We start from the raw sequence: 15,006 nt of genomic DNA, 5'->3' as shown, positions 1-15,006 counted from the left end.
ATATTTCCAGGAACATGCCAATTTCCTCCAACTTTAACTGTTTCCTGAGCTCCGTAATAATCAATGTCTGCTTCGATCTGCTGGCCGGTGAGATATGGAGGAGGACCGTCTCTGACAATTTTTTTGTGCCGAAACAATGTCTTATTTCTTCTGTACGGATGGGCAAGTGGAAGAAAGCGACGATGACAGTCAAACCAACAACTCTTCCTACCATTCTTCAGTTGAAAAGCATCTGTCGATCCAAGACAATATGGACAAGATAATCTTCCATGTGTTGTCCAGCCAGACAACATCCCATAAGCAGGGAAATCACTTATCGTCCACAGCAGAACTGCTCGCATCGTAAAATTGTTTTTCAAGGAACAATCGTACGTCCTCACCCCTTCTGACCACAATTGCTTTAGCTCTTCTATCAACGGTTGAAGAAAAACATCAAGAGACCGTTTTGGATGCTTCGGCCCAGGGATTAATATGGTCAAAAATAGAAATTCTTGTTCCATGCACATATCCGGCGGTAAATTGTACGGCGTAAGAATGACTGGCCACAAAGAATATTGTCTACCAGACATTCCAAATGGACTAAATCCATCGGTGCATAACCCAAGATAGACATTCCGAATATTTGTAGCAAAATCTGCGTGTACCTTGTTGAAATGTTTCCACGCTCTTGCGTCTGATGGATGTGCAACCTCACCATCTCTCTGGACATGTTCCGCATGCCACCTCATCGATGCAGCAGTCCTCTCAGATTGATATAATCTTTTCAATCTGTCTGTAATTGGTAGGTACCACATCCTTTGGTACGGTACCCTATTCCTCCCACGGCCTTGCGGTTTGAATCGTGGTTTTTTGCAGAATCGACACTCTTCTAACTTGTCATCTTCTTTCCAGTAGATCATGCAGTTGTCGATGCAAACATCAATCATCTCCGAAGGCAACCCAAGACTATAAACCAATTTCTGAATCTCATAATAAGATTCAGCAGACACGTTGTCTTCTGGCAAATACTCTTTAAACAACTCCGCCCATGCATCCATGCAATTCTCAGGTAAATTATGATCCGTTTTAATATTCATCATCCTAGCTGCTAGAGACAATTTAGAGAGACCTTCTCTACAACCAGTGTAGATTGGTTGATTTGCAGCATCTAGCATTTCATAAAACTTTTTGCATCCAAATTAGGTTCTTCTACATTTCCAGTTCCATCAGCTATTGTTGTAGTTGTTTCTAAAAATGCATCACTAATCATATCTTGAACCCTATCATGATCTACCATCTGCTCATGATCTTGATGATAATTATATTCATTATGCAAATGATTCGGTTCTTCACTATGATGACCATCCTCAAAATTATTATTACTACTACTAGCTTCATTTCCCCCATAACCCTCTCCATGTTGATACCAAATGTAGTACTGTGGTGTAAATCCTCTGTTTACTAAATGCTTCCATACAGTTTCACTACGTGCAAATTTTGAATTCTTGCATTTCCGACAAGGGCAGAACATCTTACCGCTTTCCTGTGTGATCGGTGTACAGCCCGCCTGGTGCATGAATGTCTCTAGCCCGCTCAGAAATGCGTTCGTCACCCTCCTGTCGGAATCTTTGTGCAAATACATCCAACTCCGTAACTCGTAAATACTACCGCTACCGGCCATTTTTTCTTAGATTTTTTTTTGAAATCTTTTTTTTTCTGATTTTTTTTTCTGATTTTTTTTTTCTCCCGTTTGTGTGTTGTGAGGAAGAGAGTTGTGGGAAATGACATATATATAGAGAAATTTTCGAGTTGGGTAGTTGAAATATAACAACGATTTTACAAGGAATATTTTACATGGATTTTACATGGTTTTAACATATTATTTACAACGACTTTACGACGAAATTAGGTAAGTTAAAGCCCATTGAATACACGTTTTCACCTAAATATAACGGTAACATGCTTCGTTGTAATGTCGATGTAATGATTACAACGTATTTCTCATTCCACGTACATTCGTCGTAAACTTACATGGAGTTTACGACGAAATCAGTTCGTCGTAAATTTACATGGCGTTTACGACGAAAGTTAGATTCTTCGTAATTTCGTTGTAAAGACCATGTAAATTTACGACGAAATATTTTCGTCGTAAATGTTCGTTGTTATGAGCACGTTTTCTTGTAGTGAAATAGAGTATGGTTGAAGTGATTTTACCTCTAAATGCTATTATAGAAACAAATATAGAGGTGGGTTGGAGATGCTTTTAGACGCGAATTTGTTTTGTTTAATTTCAAATAAAAGTATTGGTTAAAGAAAATCAAAACGTCTTGCGGCTCTTCTAATTCTTTGGAGCTGCTTGAAAATGAATTTGCTCGCATTTACCGGTCGATTTGCTAATAAACTTAACCTTTTCACTCATGCTTAGAAACTTAAGAAAAAAGAGAAAGAATCTTTTGAAAAGGATAATAATAATCTAGAGGAGAATCTTGTTTGGTGTTTTCCTTTGTAGTCAAGACTCAATAGCCATGCGCGTGGGGATAATCTATACTATAAAGTGTTTAGTTGCTTATCCTCTTATTGGTTCTCGTTTTCTTGGTCGAATAATCTTTTAGTTTCAACGATAGCCTTGTCTCCATACCTCGCGTGGCCCTAACGCACCCGGCACCACCGTCCACATTTTTTCTTTTTTTTGTTTGCTAAACTGTAAATATCATTAATCTTAATGAAATGTTTGTCCTAACCAAGTTAAAGACTTTTACACACTTATTTCTTGGCAAAAATTAGATAAAAAACAAAAAAATCAGTAGATTTTGAACTAGAGATGGTGGTCATCCGATCCAAAGGGTCATTAGTCCTAAGAAGTTCCTCTTTTGCTGTCTCGCAGTGATGGCATTCTTGATATCTCGGTCTATGAGCTTGAACACCTGCTGCGGGGAGAGATGCACACTGTTATGAAGGACGTTGTTACGATGTCTCCAAATGTGATAAATGGTCCCATGACAGAGCAGCTTCCTGAGTGTTGAAGGACGTTGTTACCACCGTCCACATTTTCTGCAACTTTATTCTCATCCATGAACATTTATATTAGTTTGAAACATACGTTATACGTTACTCCACTCACTGGATTTGGACACCAAACATAAATGACAAATTGATTTCTCTTATTCCGAAGCAAAAATCCATATAATAATACCCTTGCAGGAAATTTGTAAAATTTCATATCTTTAGTTTCTTTGGTGCATAACAAAGAAGGAAACAGTTGAAACTGTAACGCTCTAATTTGTTCTTTGGTGCATAAAAAAAAAAAAAAACAATACCAAAAATATAGAGAAAAAAACAAAAATAGCACTAAATCAAGTTTTTGTTCTTAAACTAGTACTCAAGGTCAAAAATCACAAAAATAATACTTAATGTTTTATCAAAAGTCACAAACTTAGGGTTTAGAATTAAAGGGTGGGGTTTAGGATTTAGTGTTTAGGGTTTAAGGTTTAGGGTTTAGAGTTTAGAGTTTAGAGTTTAGGGTTTAGAGTTTAGGGTTTAGGGTTTAGGGTTTAGGGTTTAGAGTTTAGGGTTTAGAGTTTAGAAATGAGGTTTTGGGGATAAGATTTCAAATTTTGAAAAATAAAAAAATTAAAATTTTCAAAGGATAAATTTAGAAAGGTGCTATTTTAGTCATTTTAGTTTTTGAGTGCTATTTTTATGATATAAACTTAGAAATGTGCTATTTTAGAGATTTGCCCAAAAATATATTCATCATTAATTGAAAGTGTAATTCGTCGTGATACACAAAGTCAGAACTGAAACAAATAGGTTGAACAGTTGTTAAAAACATGACGTTTGCCTAACATAATATGCTGGTGCGTTAAATATCTCTGTCGCTATCTACCATTAATCCTTACTAGTGGCTATGGAACCAAATACGAAAGCTAATGTAAATTCCGAATCAAGGTAATTTACGTTAGAACACGGTAAATATGTATACCATGGGCACTCTCTTTGTTCATGGTATTGTTGCTCGGCAACACTTGCTTTGCAGGTCTTAGAGCTCCTTCCGGCTCTGGTAGTAGCAGCCTTTTCAGGCCCATTTTTCTTTTTCTCGTGCTCGGCTTGGCGGACTTCGGTCCCCATCTTGGTCCGGGTTGGTGGTGGAGGCGTGGTGTATAGTCTGGTTTTACGGGGCGCTTCCATCGGTTAGTATCTTTGGCATTCCTCTCCTTCACAATGTTTAGCGCAATGTCACGGAAGTGACGGTTATAAGTTTTGAGGAGTCCATCGAGACCTAGCTAGTCCAGAAAACGACATAGAGACTGCTGACGTCCTAGGTAACGAGGAGAACCTCACTCTCCGTGGTCATCGTTGACGGTTGAGAACATGAATCAATTTCTAAAGTTTATTAAAAGCTCACTAGCAGATTGTGCCAGATTTAATGGACGGACGAAGCTAGTTGTTGTAATACATAGACTCAGAAATTTTGTTCGAATCGAGCTTGTAACTGGAACTAATTCTTGTTTATACGAGTCAATTTTAATATATATTCATATTTAAAAAAGAATGTATGATCCATGCCTATTGTGTTGTATCAATTTGTAAATCTATATATAACTTTAGGTTTTCTTTATGAGAAAATGACAAAAATAGCACTAAATCAAGTTTTTGTTCCCAAACTAGTACTCAAGGTCAAAAGTCACAAAAATAACATTTAATGTTTTATCAAAAGTTACAAACTTAGGGTTTAGAGTTAAAGGGTGGGGTTTAGGATTTAAGATTTAGGGTTTAGCGTTTAGAGTTTAGGGTTTAGGGTTTAGGGTTTAGGATTTAAAGTTTAGGGTTTAGGGTTTAGGGTTTAGGGTTTAGGGTTTAGGGTTTAGGGTTTAGAGTTTAGAGTTGAGAAATGAAGTTTTGGGGATAAGATTTCAAATTTTGAAAAATTAAAAAATTAAAATTTTCAAAGGATAAACTTAGAAAGATGCTATTTTGGTCATTTTAGTTTTTGAGTGTTATTTTGGTGATATAAACTTAGAAATGTGCTATTTTGGATATTTGTCTTTTCTTTATTATCATGATATCATACTTTGTTGATATAGAAAATATATAATATATGAATTCACATTCTCCTTAAATTTTTGTTTTATTAATCCATATATGGAATGTGTACTATATCTTATAATTAAATTAATTGTGGCAATGAGGATCCCACTTTTGAGTAAAGAAAAGGAAAACAAGTGAACCCATGTTATCATGCTCTCTCTGTCTGAATGGGAGTTGTTGGCTTCTTTGTTCTAGTGGCGAGAAGGAAAAAAAAAACAGAAAATAATAAAAGGAAAAAAAAAAAAAAGAGAATGTGATTGGTCTTTCTCTCTCTTCTCTCTCCCGTCGATTACCTCTGCAACTTCTCTCGAGCAAAACCCTAGCTTCAGGTTCGTTGCTTCTTTCTTCTCTCACCGTAAGCAAAATCATACATTCATATACATATAAACTGATAAAACACACTTGTGTACATGTTAAATCTCTCGAATTTTGGATCTCCTTTCACCAATACTCATTCGATTTTGACTATTCCTGAGCTCCTTAGGTTTGTTTCCTCTCCTCAATGATTGATCAATGTTAATATCAGTCTCGTTGTGCTACTCTCTCTCCACACTCCTCTAGCTAAAAGTTTTAGCTGATCGAACGTTTGTTGTTGATCTAGGGTTCGTAGTGAATGCTAAAGTTCTGATTTTTAGTGATTCAGCTTACTTAACAATACAGGTCAAATCTTAACTAAGGTTTGTAGTCAGTCCCCAAGTTCTGATTTTTACTGATCGAGATTACTGAACAATGGAGGTCAAAACTTAATTAAGGTTTGTACTGAGTGCTAAAGTTTTGATTTTTACTGACTGAGCATACTTAACAATACATGTCAAATCTTAATTTAGGATTTGTAGTGAGTGCTAAAGTTTTGATTTTTACTGATTGAGATTACTGAACAATGCAGGTCAAATCTCAATTTAGGTTTGTAGTGAGTGTTGAAGTTCTGATTTTTACTGATTAAGCTTACTTAAACAATGCAGATTAAATCTTGATCACAATGAGTGGTGCTAACGAGCAAACTCGATCCGGCTCCGGCAACGCCAACGGCGAAGTCACTATCGGGATTCCAGACGAGCTACGTTGCAAGAGGTCAGACGGCAAGCAGTGGAGATGCACCGCGATGTCCATGCCCGACAAGACCGTGTGCGAGAAGCACTACGTCCAGGCCAAGAAGCGCGCTGCTAACTCAGCCTCCCGCGCCAGCCAGAAGAAAGTGCAGAGGAGGAGCTCGCCGCCGTTAGGCGAAGCAGATACTTACTCAGTCGATGATCAGCTCGTGATCCCTCCTCCTAGCAGCAGCAACGGCGGCCACGCCTCTGGCTCCACCAAGTACGATGGTGGTATTAGAGAGAAGAGACACGATAAAATCATGAGTAGGTACTTGCCTGAGACGCCTATGATGAGGGGCTTCTCTCCACGTGTCGCTGTTGATTTGAACGATGAGGTGGATGGTGATGATGCTGGGATGTTCGAAGAGAGCTATAGATCTTATAGGAGGACACCACCGTCTGCGGACCGGTCACGCGAGAGATCTCACCAAAGCATGAGTCCTATGGTACATTAATCTATAACTTTTCTCATTGTTTAAACACTAAACAGTACTTATCCTGGGCCGGCCCTGAGATTTTGGGGGCTGTAGGCTATTCAGTAAAGATTTTAATATTTTTTTCTTTACAAATTTGGAAAATATTTTGAAGAGCATTTTAAGATTAAAGTAAATGTTTCTATGTCTTCTAGGAATATTCAGGAGAAAGCACAGATGTCTCTGAAGAGTCTTTGGGGCAAACTTGTCATCACTGCCTGAGAAAAGATAGAGAGAGAATCATATCTTGCCTCAAGTGCAATCAAAGAGCCTTCTGCGACGCTTGTATATCGATACAGTGAGTTTTCTTTTTATTCTGTTTATATTAGAGTTTTGTAAACCTCTGGTTTGTACTTGATGATGTCTATTGCTTTGTAAGGTACTCGGAGATACCACTTGAAGAAGTAGAGAAAGTTTGCCCTGCGTGCCGTGGTCTGTGTGATTGCAAACACTGCCTTCGTTCTGATAATACAATAAAGGTATGAACTTGTATATCCAGAGATTCAAACCGTTGCTACCTTTTTTTTTTTGAGGTTACATCTGTTTAGGACAATGAGATGGCTCTTTGTGGAAACTTTGCAGGTTAGGATCCAGGGAATACCAGTTTTGCAAAAATTGCAGTATCTTTATCGTCTGTTATCAGCTGTCCTTCCAGTGATAAAGCAAATCCATCTTGATCAATGTACAGAACTAGAGCTAGAAAAGAAGCTTCGTGGTGAGCCTGAATTTTTTAATTTACAGTGACAATTGATGAATCATATAGTAGTAACTTCATTTGAGTTTAACATTAGTTTGTTCTGCACTGCAGGAGCTGAGATTGATCTTGTCAGGGCAAGACTGAAAGCTGATGACCAGATGTGCTGGTATATCTCCCTCTTACATGCCCTGCAACTATGTCTTTTGAGCACATGTTCTGATTGAGTTTTGTATTTCCATACAGCAACGTGTGTCAGGTACCAGTTGTTGACTACTACCGTCGTTGTCCTAACTGCTCATTTGACCTGTGCCTAAGATGCTGTCAAGATCTACGAGCTGAGATTGGTGGGACTAGCCAAACCATAGGAGAGAGAACAGGAGTTCCTAAACTAAAGCTGAACTTTTCAAACAAGTTTCCTGAATGGGAAGCCAACGATGATGGGAGCATCCCCTGCCCTCCTAAGGAACATGGAGGCTGTGGTTCCAAGTCTTTGAACCTCGCTCGCATTTTCAAGATGAATTGGGTTGCAAAGCTTGTGAAAAACGCTGAGGAGATGGTTAACGGCTGCAAGGTATCTGATCTTTGTAGCCCTGAGCTGTGTGACAACTCTGTGTATAGCCCGTCACTTGAAACGGTTAGATCTGATGGAGTAGCTACTTTTGAGAAACAATGGTCAGAGGGTCGGATTGTTGTTGTGAAGAGGGTGCTTGATGAGTCATCTCTCTCTAGATGGGATCCTGAGACTATCTGGAGGGATATAGAAGAGGTTTCATCAGAACATGATCCATTCTTGAAGGCCATAAATTGCTTGGATGGCTCAGAGGTAAAGTTTTGCTTTGTTATTTTTATATCTTCTTATTGTTTGTGTACAGATTCATTAGTGTTGATTAACTTGATTCACAGGTTGAGGTAAGGCTTGGAGAGTTTATAAAAGCATATAGAGATGGAAGGAACCAAGAGACAGGTCTGCCGCTAACGTGGAGGTTAAAGGACTGGCCGAGCCCAAGTGCGTCCGAAGAGTTTATATTCTACCAGAGACCTGAGTTTATCAGAAGGTTTCCGTTTCTTGAGTACATACATCCCCGGTTAGGCCTTCTGAACGTTGCAGCCAAGATGCCTCATTACTCGCTCCAAAACGATTCTGGTCCAAAGGTTATAGTGTCTTGTGGGACGTATAAAGAATCTGATGCTGGCGATTTGTTGACTAGTATACACTACAGCATGCGTGACATGGTACATTACTCAGCTCTTAGATTATAATAAATCACACCTCTTTGATCATGTTAGTAAATATAGTAATTTGAGTTGTGAAACTGTTATCAGGTATACCTCTTGGTGCACACATCTGAAGGAACAAAACTCGAAACGGTGAGAGAGACAAATCACGGTCCAAGAGAACCTGACGAGAAGATGGGAGAGAATGAGTCACTTGTTAGCCCTGAGGAAAAATTAATGGACGGAGAGATACATGATCTATCACCTGGTAGAGCCAATACCGAGAAGAATGAATCTGAGATGATGTCGAGTCACAATATGGAATCTTCTTGCACGTCTTCATGTGCAGGAGGAGTCCAGTGGGATGTCTTCAGGCGCCAAGACGTCCCAAAGCTGGCCGAGTATTTGCAGAGAACGTTCCAGAAGCCTGATGATAGTCTTAAGTTTGATTTTGTGAGTCTTGTCTGCTTAATCAATATATAAAATGTGAAAATCATCTTTTTGTATGTCGAAATGATTTGACTTTCCAAGTTTGTTTACGTGGGTTTCAGGTGTCACGTCCGTTGTTTGAAGGGCTGTTCTTAAATGAACACCACAAGAGACAACTAAAAGATGAATTTGGTGAGAAAAATGAACATTATGTCTATGTCCAAACGTTTATTGTCTGGAAACATGAGAGATGACTCCTGCTATTGTTTCAGGAGTTGAGCCTTGGACGTTTGAGCAACATCGTGGTGAGGCTATCTTCATTCCAGCTGGATGTCCGTTCCAGTTCAGAAATCTTCAGGTAATATGTTTTTATGCAACGTAGAATCAAAATGAGTTTTGTCTTCCATTGCGCTTCTAAAGAAACTAAACTTCTCTCGTATACACTTCTCAGTCAAATGTTCAGGTGGCTCTAGACTTCTTGTGCCCTGAAAGCGTTGGAGAGTCAGCAAGGCTAGCTGAAGAGATCCGGTGTTTACCGTACGACCACAAGGCAAAACCTCAGATTCTAGAGGTAAGAAAACTATGAAACCGCCTTCCCATTAGGACAAACCATTAACCTTCTCAGTGCCTTTAGTTCTAAAATCCTTGAAAATGGTTTGCGTTTTGTAATATCAGATAGGGAAGATATCGCTATACGCAGCTAGCTCAGCCATCAAAGAGGTTCAGAAACTGATCCTGAATCCAGAGTAAGTCAACAGACTCTATAAGCCAAATCTAATTGAAGGACTCTGCAGTGAAACTGAGCTGACAATAGTTATGTTTTTTTGGTTGAAATTTGGTTTTGTTGTTATGACTACAAAAGATTTGGAGCAGAGCTTGGTTTTGAGGACCCTAACCTAACCAAAGCAGTCTCCAGCAACTTGGATAAGGTAATCAAGCGGCCGCAGCAAATCAGCTGCACTTGAATCAGAACAAGATTTGTACAGTAGTATTACCATTGTTGTGACATTAGTCTAAAACTACTAATACTACGATTCAGGATTTGTATGTATCTGTGTATATGCTTTACAAATGATATGCATGAGCAATCACTATTCCACTTCAATATTGGGCAATATGTATTCAATGAGATATGAAGAAAGTTAGAAACTGAATAGAGAAAATAAAATAACAAAGAAGAATGGTATGGATTGAAACACCTTTAATCTTTTACTTTTTTGTACACATTTATTCTATGGCAAGGCGAATCCACTCACAACCAGCACCCAAACTTCTCAGACTTGAGTCTCTGAAGCTCATCTGCTACGCTTGAGTGAAAACTTCAAAACAATAGGTGGAAGTTTAGGACGTTCAGTTAGCACCGGCTCTGAATCTTGTCTTTGATCCAGAGCCGTACTCGCAGTTGTTTCCCCATTAAGAGGAAGGGTAGGCTTTGAATCCTCTATTTGATCTGTTGCTTTGCTCTCATCCTCTCCTCTTTTCTCCAAACGTGCATTCCCATTGTCTGGCAAAGGTTGTGCTCTATTACACGTCTTAGCTGAGCGGTTTTTCTTTGCACGTTTTCTTGGTTTAACCGTGCTTTTCATTTCCTTGGTTGTAAGATAACTGGATTCAAGAGCTTCCAAAGCCCGGGTGGTTAATGGTCGCTTTCTTGTGCTCTGTCTTCTAGGAGCATCTGTATTGTCGTGCTGTTGTTGTTGCTCTGAGGAACCAAGTTCTTGAGTAGTTCCCAGATCATTGGAAGGATAACTGTTAGAGCCTGGAATTGAAGGGAGCTCAACTGCTTGCTCTTGTTTAGGAACAATGGTAGCACGTTTTTTGTCTGAGTCAGACACTGAACAGCACCCGTTTGGTTCTTGTTCTGACGAAATGAGTTCATGTGGGGATGTTCTTATCTCCTCTGGCATTTCTTCGATCTTTACAACCGCAGAAGACGGTCCAGCTCTAGTCTTTTTTGATTGATCAGACAAGTTCATATAATCAGTTTCATATCTCTCTTTGTCTTCTTCATTCATCTCTTCACTAGTGCCATTTTGGTTTTGGACAGCGCATAAACCTAAGTGATCTACTTCAGGACATACCGTGCTCTTTGTCTCATCACCCGGTGAATGTTTGAACACTGAACTCTCTCTTGAAAGGCTTTTCTCACTTCTCACGCAAGCACTGAGCCGTCTGCGTTTCAACGATGGAGCAGAACTTACTGAACGATCATCAGTTTCTACTCGTTGGTTAGACCTATGCTTGATCAGCCTCTTTGATGGATCCTTGACCTTCTCCAAAGTCTCCTCCTCCTCCTTTATACTAGATTCTTCCCCTATATAATCCTTTTTCCTGCCATCACTTGGGGGCATTTCCACATTCTGACAGTCCAGTTTATCTCCTAAACGAGTCTTGGACTCAGAACAAACTAGAGGTTCTGCACTCAGATTCCGTGAATCACACAGCTTCCCTCCTGCAGCCAAACTAGTGTCCACAACAGTGAAGTTCATTTGAAGAGTTCCACGGTTAGAACATGGAGACTTTAAGTAACGATGTCTTTGACTATCAGATGGGGAAGACTCTTCATCAGATTGGCCAGAAGAGTTCTCTGCATTGGCGTCTCCTTCCCGTAACTCTCCTCCTGTTTCAAACTCAAGCAGCTCAGGCTCCGAAGCAACCTTTGTCAGAATGTCACTAACGGAATCAAAGTAATCATCGCCTTTAACAAGCTCCCCTCTCGAAAACTCTTTCACGCCAGGGACGATGAACACAATGTTATCCTTAGAAGCAAAATAGCCTCGCTCCTTGGGCTGCTCCGAACGCCATCCTCTGGCTAGCAGACGCGGCCACACAGCTTCCCAGAAGATATCACTGCAACGCGCTTTGCTTAGACGTCGTGAACTGCCGGTTAACTGGTTTATTATGTCGGCAGATGTGAGTGAAGTGTAAGCATCTAAGCCAGGGACGGAAGAAGAAGATTTTGGAGAAACCGTGAACCATGGTTTGGTCTTCACTGGTGGTCCTGATGTAATAACCGTGAGATCTTCTTTTCCTTTACCAATCCCCACAGCTTCAACCAAAAGCTTGAGAGACACAAGATCCTTCACCAAGCTTATGTATTTCTCAAGAGTGATGTTCCCTTCAGCAAATGACTTTGAGACCTGTGGATATAGTAAGATCAATGACCAAAACATATATACTATTGTTAAGATGTGAACAAGACTCACATTCACAAGTGTTTGCTTCTGAGATTCATCAGAGATAGAAGGAATCAAACGGGACAACAACAGCTGTTGCCTCCAACCTGTATAAAGCTTTCTTCCGTACACACACTTCCGCCTCCGCTTCTTGCGTGAATCAGACCAGCTGTGGTAACTAGCTGAATTGTAGAACTTCCCATAGTAGTACAACACTATCTCTCCTGTTCCTTTGCTCTCCATGAACTTCTTCACCTGAGTAAAGTTCTTCCCGAATGTGTACAGACCAAGAACGAAGCTAGCCACCTCATGATCTTCCCAAGAGCTGGATGGTATCTCCGGAACAGCCTCAAGATTCATTCTTTGCTTCTTGTCATTCTTGGCGGAGGAGCGAGTTCTTTTTGTTCTTAAAGATTTCAAAGACTGGTTCATGTCAATACTATCATCATCTCCGTTTACTTGACCGTTTTGATGCTTGTCTATCCACATTACTTGGACAGGTTGTCCGACGAGAAAGGAATATGAGGAATCATCCAAAGGTAGAGGAGTGGAGAGAAACAATGCACGTTTAGATGCAGACATCATAGGAGGAATCTCGGCCTGGAACTCATCTCCAACACGAGGCTCAACTTTTGGATCTCCACATGCAAACTCAACATCAGAGGATTCTTCCATAAGAGTGTTTCCCTCATCCATCAGACGAACCATTCTTAGAGGAACCTGGACGAGCTTGTCTGCATAAATCCACCAAAGAACTGCATTTTCAGTATATAATCTTATATAAACTTCAAGAACATACAAACCGTAAACGTCTTATCGAATCAGATTTAAATGCAGATACATTACAAGATCTGAAACTCATTGCCAAATGTTTTGAGCAAAAGCTATAAATATGAGATCAACAAAAAGCAAAAAAAAACACTAAGATTAAAGACACAACCTAGAGATTCATTAGCCAACTAAGGAATGAAAAGTAAAAACGAACCTCAAGCATACATGCATTGTCCAAGAACAACATAACAGGGTAAAAGTATTAAAGCTTATAATATTTTAGATCACAGTATCAAACTGAAGATTTAGCTACTTTAGATCGTGAGAGAGATTGAAAGATAGATACTTGATCACACTAAAACAATCACGGACACGGAAAAGTTCTAGCAAAACCCAGAAAAAACATTTAATCCAAAAGTCTGATGAACACGACGAGGGTTAAGAAGATTCAGAGCCTAGTTCCATTGAAACACAGACCCAGATTCAGAATCTCTCTAACACACACATATATATATATATATATATAAACAGACATCATCAAAGCAAAACCGACAACAAGCAACGATCCAGAACATCAACAACTTGTAGCTTAGCCATGTAATTAACAACGATCTCGTTAGGGATGAAACCCACGACACGAGAGGAACATACCACAATGGTGCTGTAAGAAAAGCAGCACAAAGTCGAAAACTTTACGCAGAGGAAAAAAAAAAACCTTGAAACACGACAACAAGTTCTGTACTTTGATGTTATAAAAGGAGGATTCAGCATCTAATCTAATCTCTTGATGAAACCAGTAGCGTTGCAACACAAAGGAAACCCAGAAAGAGGATAAAGCAAAGACATGGAAACGCGAAACATGAATTGACAAACACGTTATAGATTTGATAACCTGAGTTTAGTTTCTGTCTCAAACTTTGAGCAATGTTGGAGTTTGTGGTGGCTGTATGATTGTGGAGTTGGTAATGAAAGCAAAGGAGATCGAACAAGTATCGTGTTTTCGGAGAGAGGACGAGCTCTGGTCGCTGTTTCAACACCAAGTCTTCGAGAGAGGAACGAAAGCACATAAGGTGAGAACAATATACAAGTCCGTATTATATAAAAGATTATTTATTTAATATGCGTTTTTTTGGAATTTTCCATTTGCTTTTTCTTTTCTTCATTCAAAAATAAGGTTTAGAGTGTTTATTGTTTTCAGTTAGAGTGTTTAAAGTTATTAAAAATAATATATTGAAAGTTGTGGATGTGATTTGTTGGATTATAGTTTTAACGTTTTTAACAGTTTTTGTGGATGTGTTTTGATAAATTTTTGTTTTAATACATGATATCGGTGGATTCAGTCAACCGCGAAATTGATATATTTAAAGTTGCAAAATTGACTGATTATGATATTATCCGATTCGAGTTTAGAATAAGTTTTTGACTAATGTAAGAAGTAATTAGATTGCATGTATCCAACTACTATGTAAACTGCATCGGCATGATTTAGATGTAATTTTGTATAACTTCATATTAATATATGCTATCGGCTGATTCGGTCAATTTAAAAATTAATACATTTAATGTTATAAAAATAATTGATTATGACATTATCCCACTCTGAGTTTGGAATATGTTTTTGACTAATGTGAGAAGTAATAAAACTGCATGTAACCAACTACTGTGTAAACTGCATCAATCAAAATTCAAACTCAATTTTTTTACATAGCTGTAATTTTGTTTTAGAAAAAACCCGAACTTTTTAATTTTTGAAATACTAGAACCTTAAATGTAATATATTCTCAAATTTAGTCTACCAGTTGATCACAACCATGCAGGCTTTCATGTTGATAGATATAATTTGAAATATGATTAGTTTAACTGTTTTGTTTAAGTAACTAGGTCTATCGAACACTCTGACCACCATCACAGAGGCCAGGGCCAGTGGCAGTCTTTAGTCTGGACGTTACAATCCATACGTGTATATTAGTCCCCAAAAACCAACTTTTTTACTATTGCTTCACGCCTTCACCTACTGACTCAATTATTTCTGAATGTACTTTGTTGGCTTCAGAGTTAATACTGGGCCGAAGACAGAAGGATCCATG

General features: G+C 38.9%; 2 protein-coding genes across 4 annotated transcripts; one reads left to right on the top strand and one right to left on the bottom strand.

The window, feature by feature from the left end:
- Positions 1-5,181: 5,181 nt before the first annotated feature.
- Positions 5,182-10,077, top strand: LOC106453173 (lysine-specific demethylase JMJ25). Of its 3 annotated transcripts, XM_013895430.3 has the most exons (15): positions 5,274-5,396; positions 5,728-5,819; positions 6,030-6,604; positions 6,787-6,929; positions 7,011-7,110; positions 7,214-7,346; positions 7,440-7,494; positions 7,572-8,151; positions 8,232-8,561; positions 8,652-8,996; positions 9,095-9,164; positions 9,245-9,330; positions 9,424-9,543; positions 9,648-9,718; positions 9,835-10,077. In XM_013895430.3, the coding sequence occupies exons 3-15, from the start codon at positions 6,047-6,049 to the stop codon at positions 9,935-9,937; spliced, it is 2,694 nt and encodes an 897-aa protein (XP_013750884.1). In that variant the 5' UTR covers positions 5,274-5,396; positions 5,728-5,819; positions 6,030-6,046; the 3' UTR covers positions 9,938-10,077. The 3 variants fall into 3 exon arrangements, with proteins under 3 accessions (XP_013750883.1, XP_013750884.1, XP_013750885.1); XM_013895429.3 differs by lacking the exon at positions 5,728-5,819 and having other exon boundaries at positions 5,182-5,396; XM_013895431.3 differs by lacking the exon at positions 5,728-5,819 and having other exon boundaries at positions 5,335-5,551.
- LOC106453174 lies at positions 10,050-14,948 on the bottom strand. The gene is made up of 3 exons (XM_013895432.3): positions 13,812-14,948; positions 12,179-12,882; positions 10,050-12,112 (listed from the first exon to the last, which is right to left on the bottom strand). The coding sequence occupies exons 1-3, from the start codon at positions 13,984-13,986 to the stop codon at positions 10,268-10,270; spliced, it is 2,724 nt and encodes a 907-aa protein (XP_013750886.2). The 5' UTR covers positions 13,987-14,948; the 3' UTR covers positions 10,050-10,267.
- Between the last annotated feature and the right edge of the window lie 58 nt (positions 14,949-15,006).

Source organism: Brassica napus, chromosome C8, assembly GCF_020379485.1.
Source record: "Brassica napus cultivar Da-Ae chromosome C8, Da-Ae, whole genome shotgun sequence".
Classification (NCBI taxonomy): Eukaryota; Viridiplantae; Streptophyta; class Magnoliopsida; order Brassicales; family Brassicaceae; genus Brassica; species Brassica napus.
The sequence above is the reverse complement of the archived record's forward strand: the minus strand, read 5'-3'. Positions and strand labels throughout refer to the sequence as shown.

Coding starts and splice junctions, on each gene's coding strand:
- LOC106453173 (XM_013895429.3), top strand. CDS start 6,047: ATGAGTGGTGCTAACGAGCAAACTCGATCCGGCTCCGGCAACGCCAAC. Junction 6,930..7,010: donor GACGCTTGTATATCGATACA/GTGAGTTTTCTT, acceptor TTGCTTTGTAAG/GTACTCGGAGATACCACTTG. Junction 9,331..9,423: donor TCCAGTTCAGAAATCTTCAG/GTAATATGTTTT, acceptor TACACTTCTCAG/TCAAATGTTCAGGTGGCTCT.
- LOC106453174 (XM_013895432.3), bottom strand. CDS start 13,986: ATGTGCTTTCGTTCCTCTCTCGAAGACTTGGTGTTGAAACAGCGACCA. Junction 12,883..13,811: donor GAGACAGAAACTAAACTCAG/GTTATCAAATCT, acceptor GGATTTATGCAG/ACAAGCTCGTCCAGGTTCCT. Junction 12,113..12,178: donor AGAAGCAAACACTTGTGAAT/GTGAGTCTTGTT, acceptor CTATATCCACAG/GTCTCAAAGTCATTTGCTGA.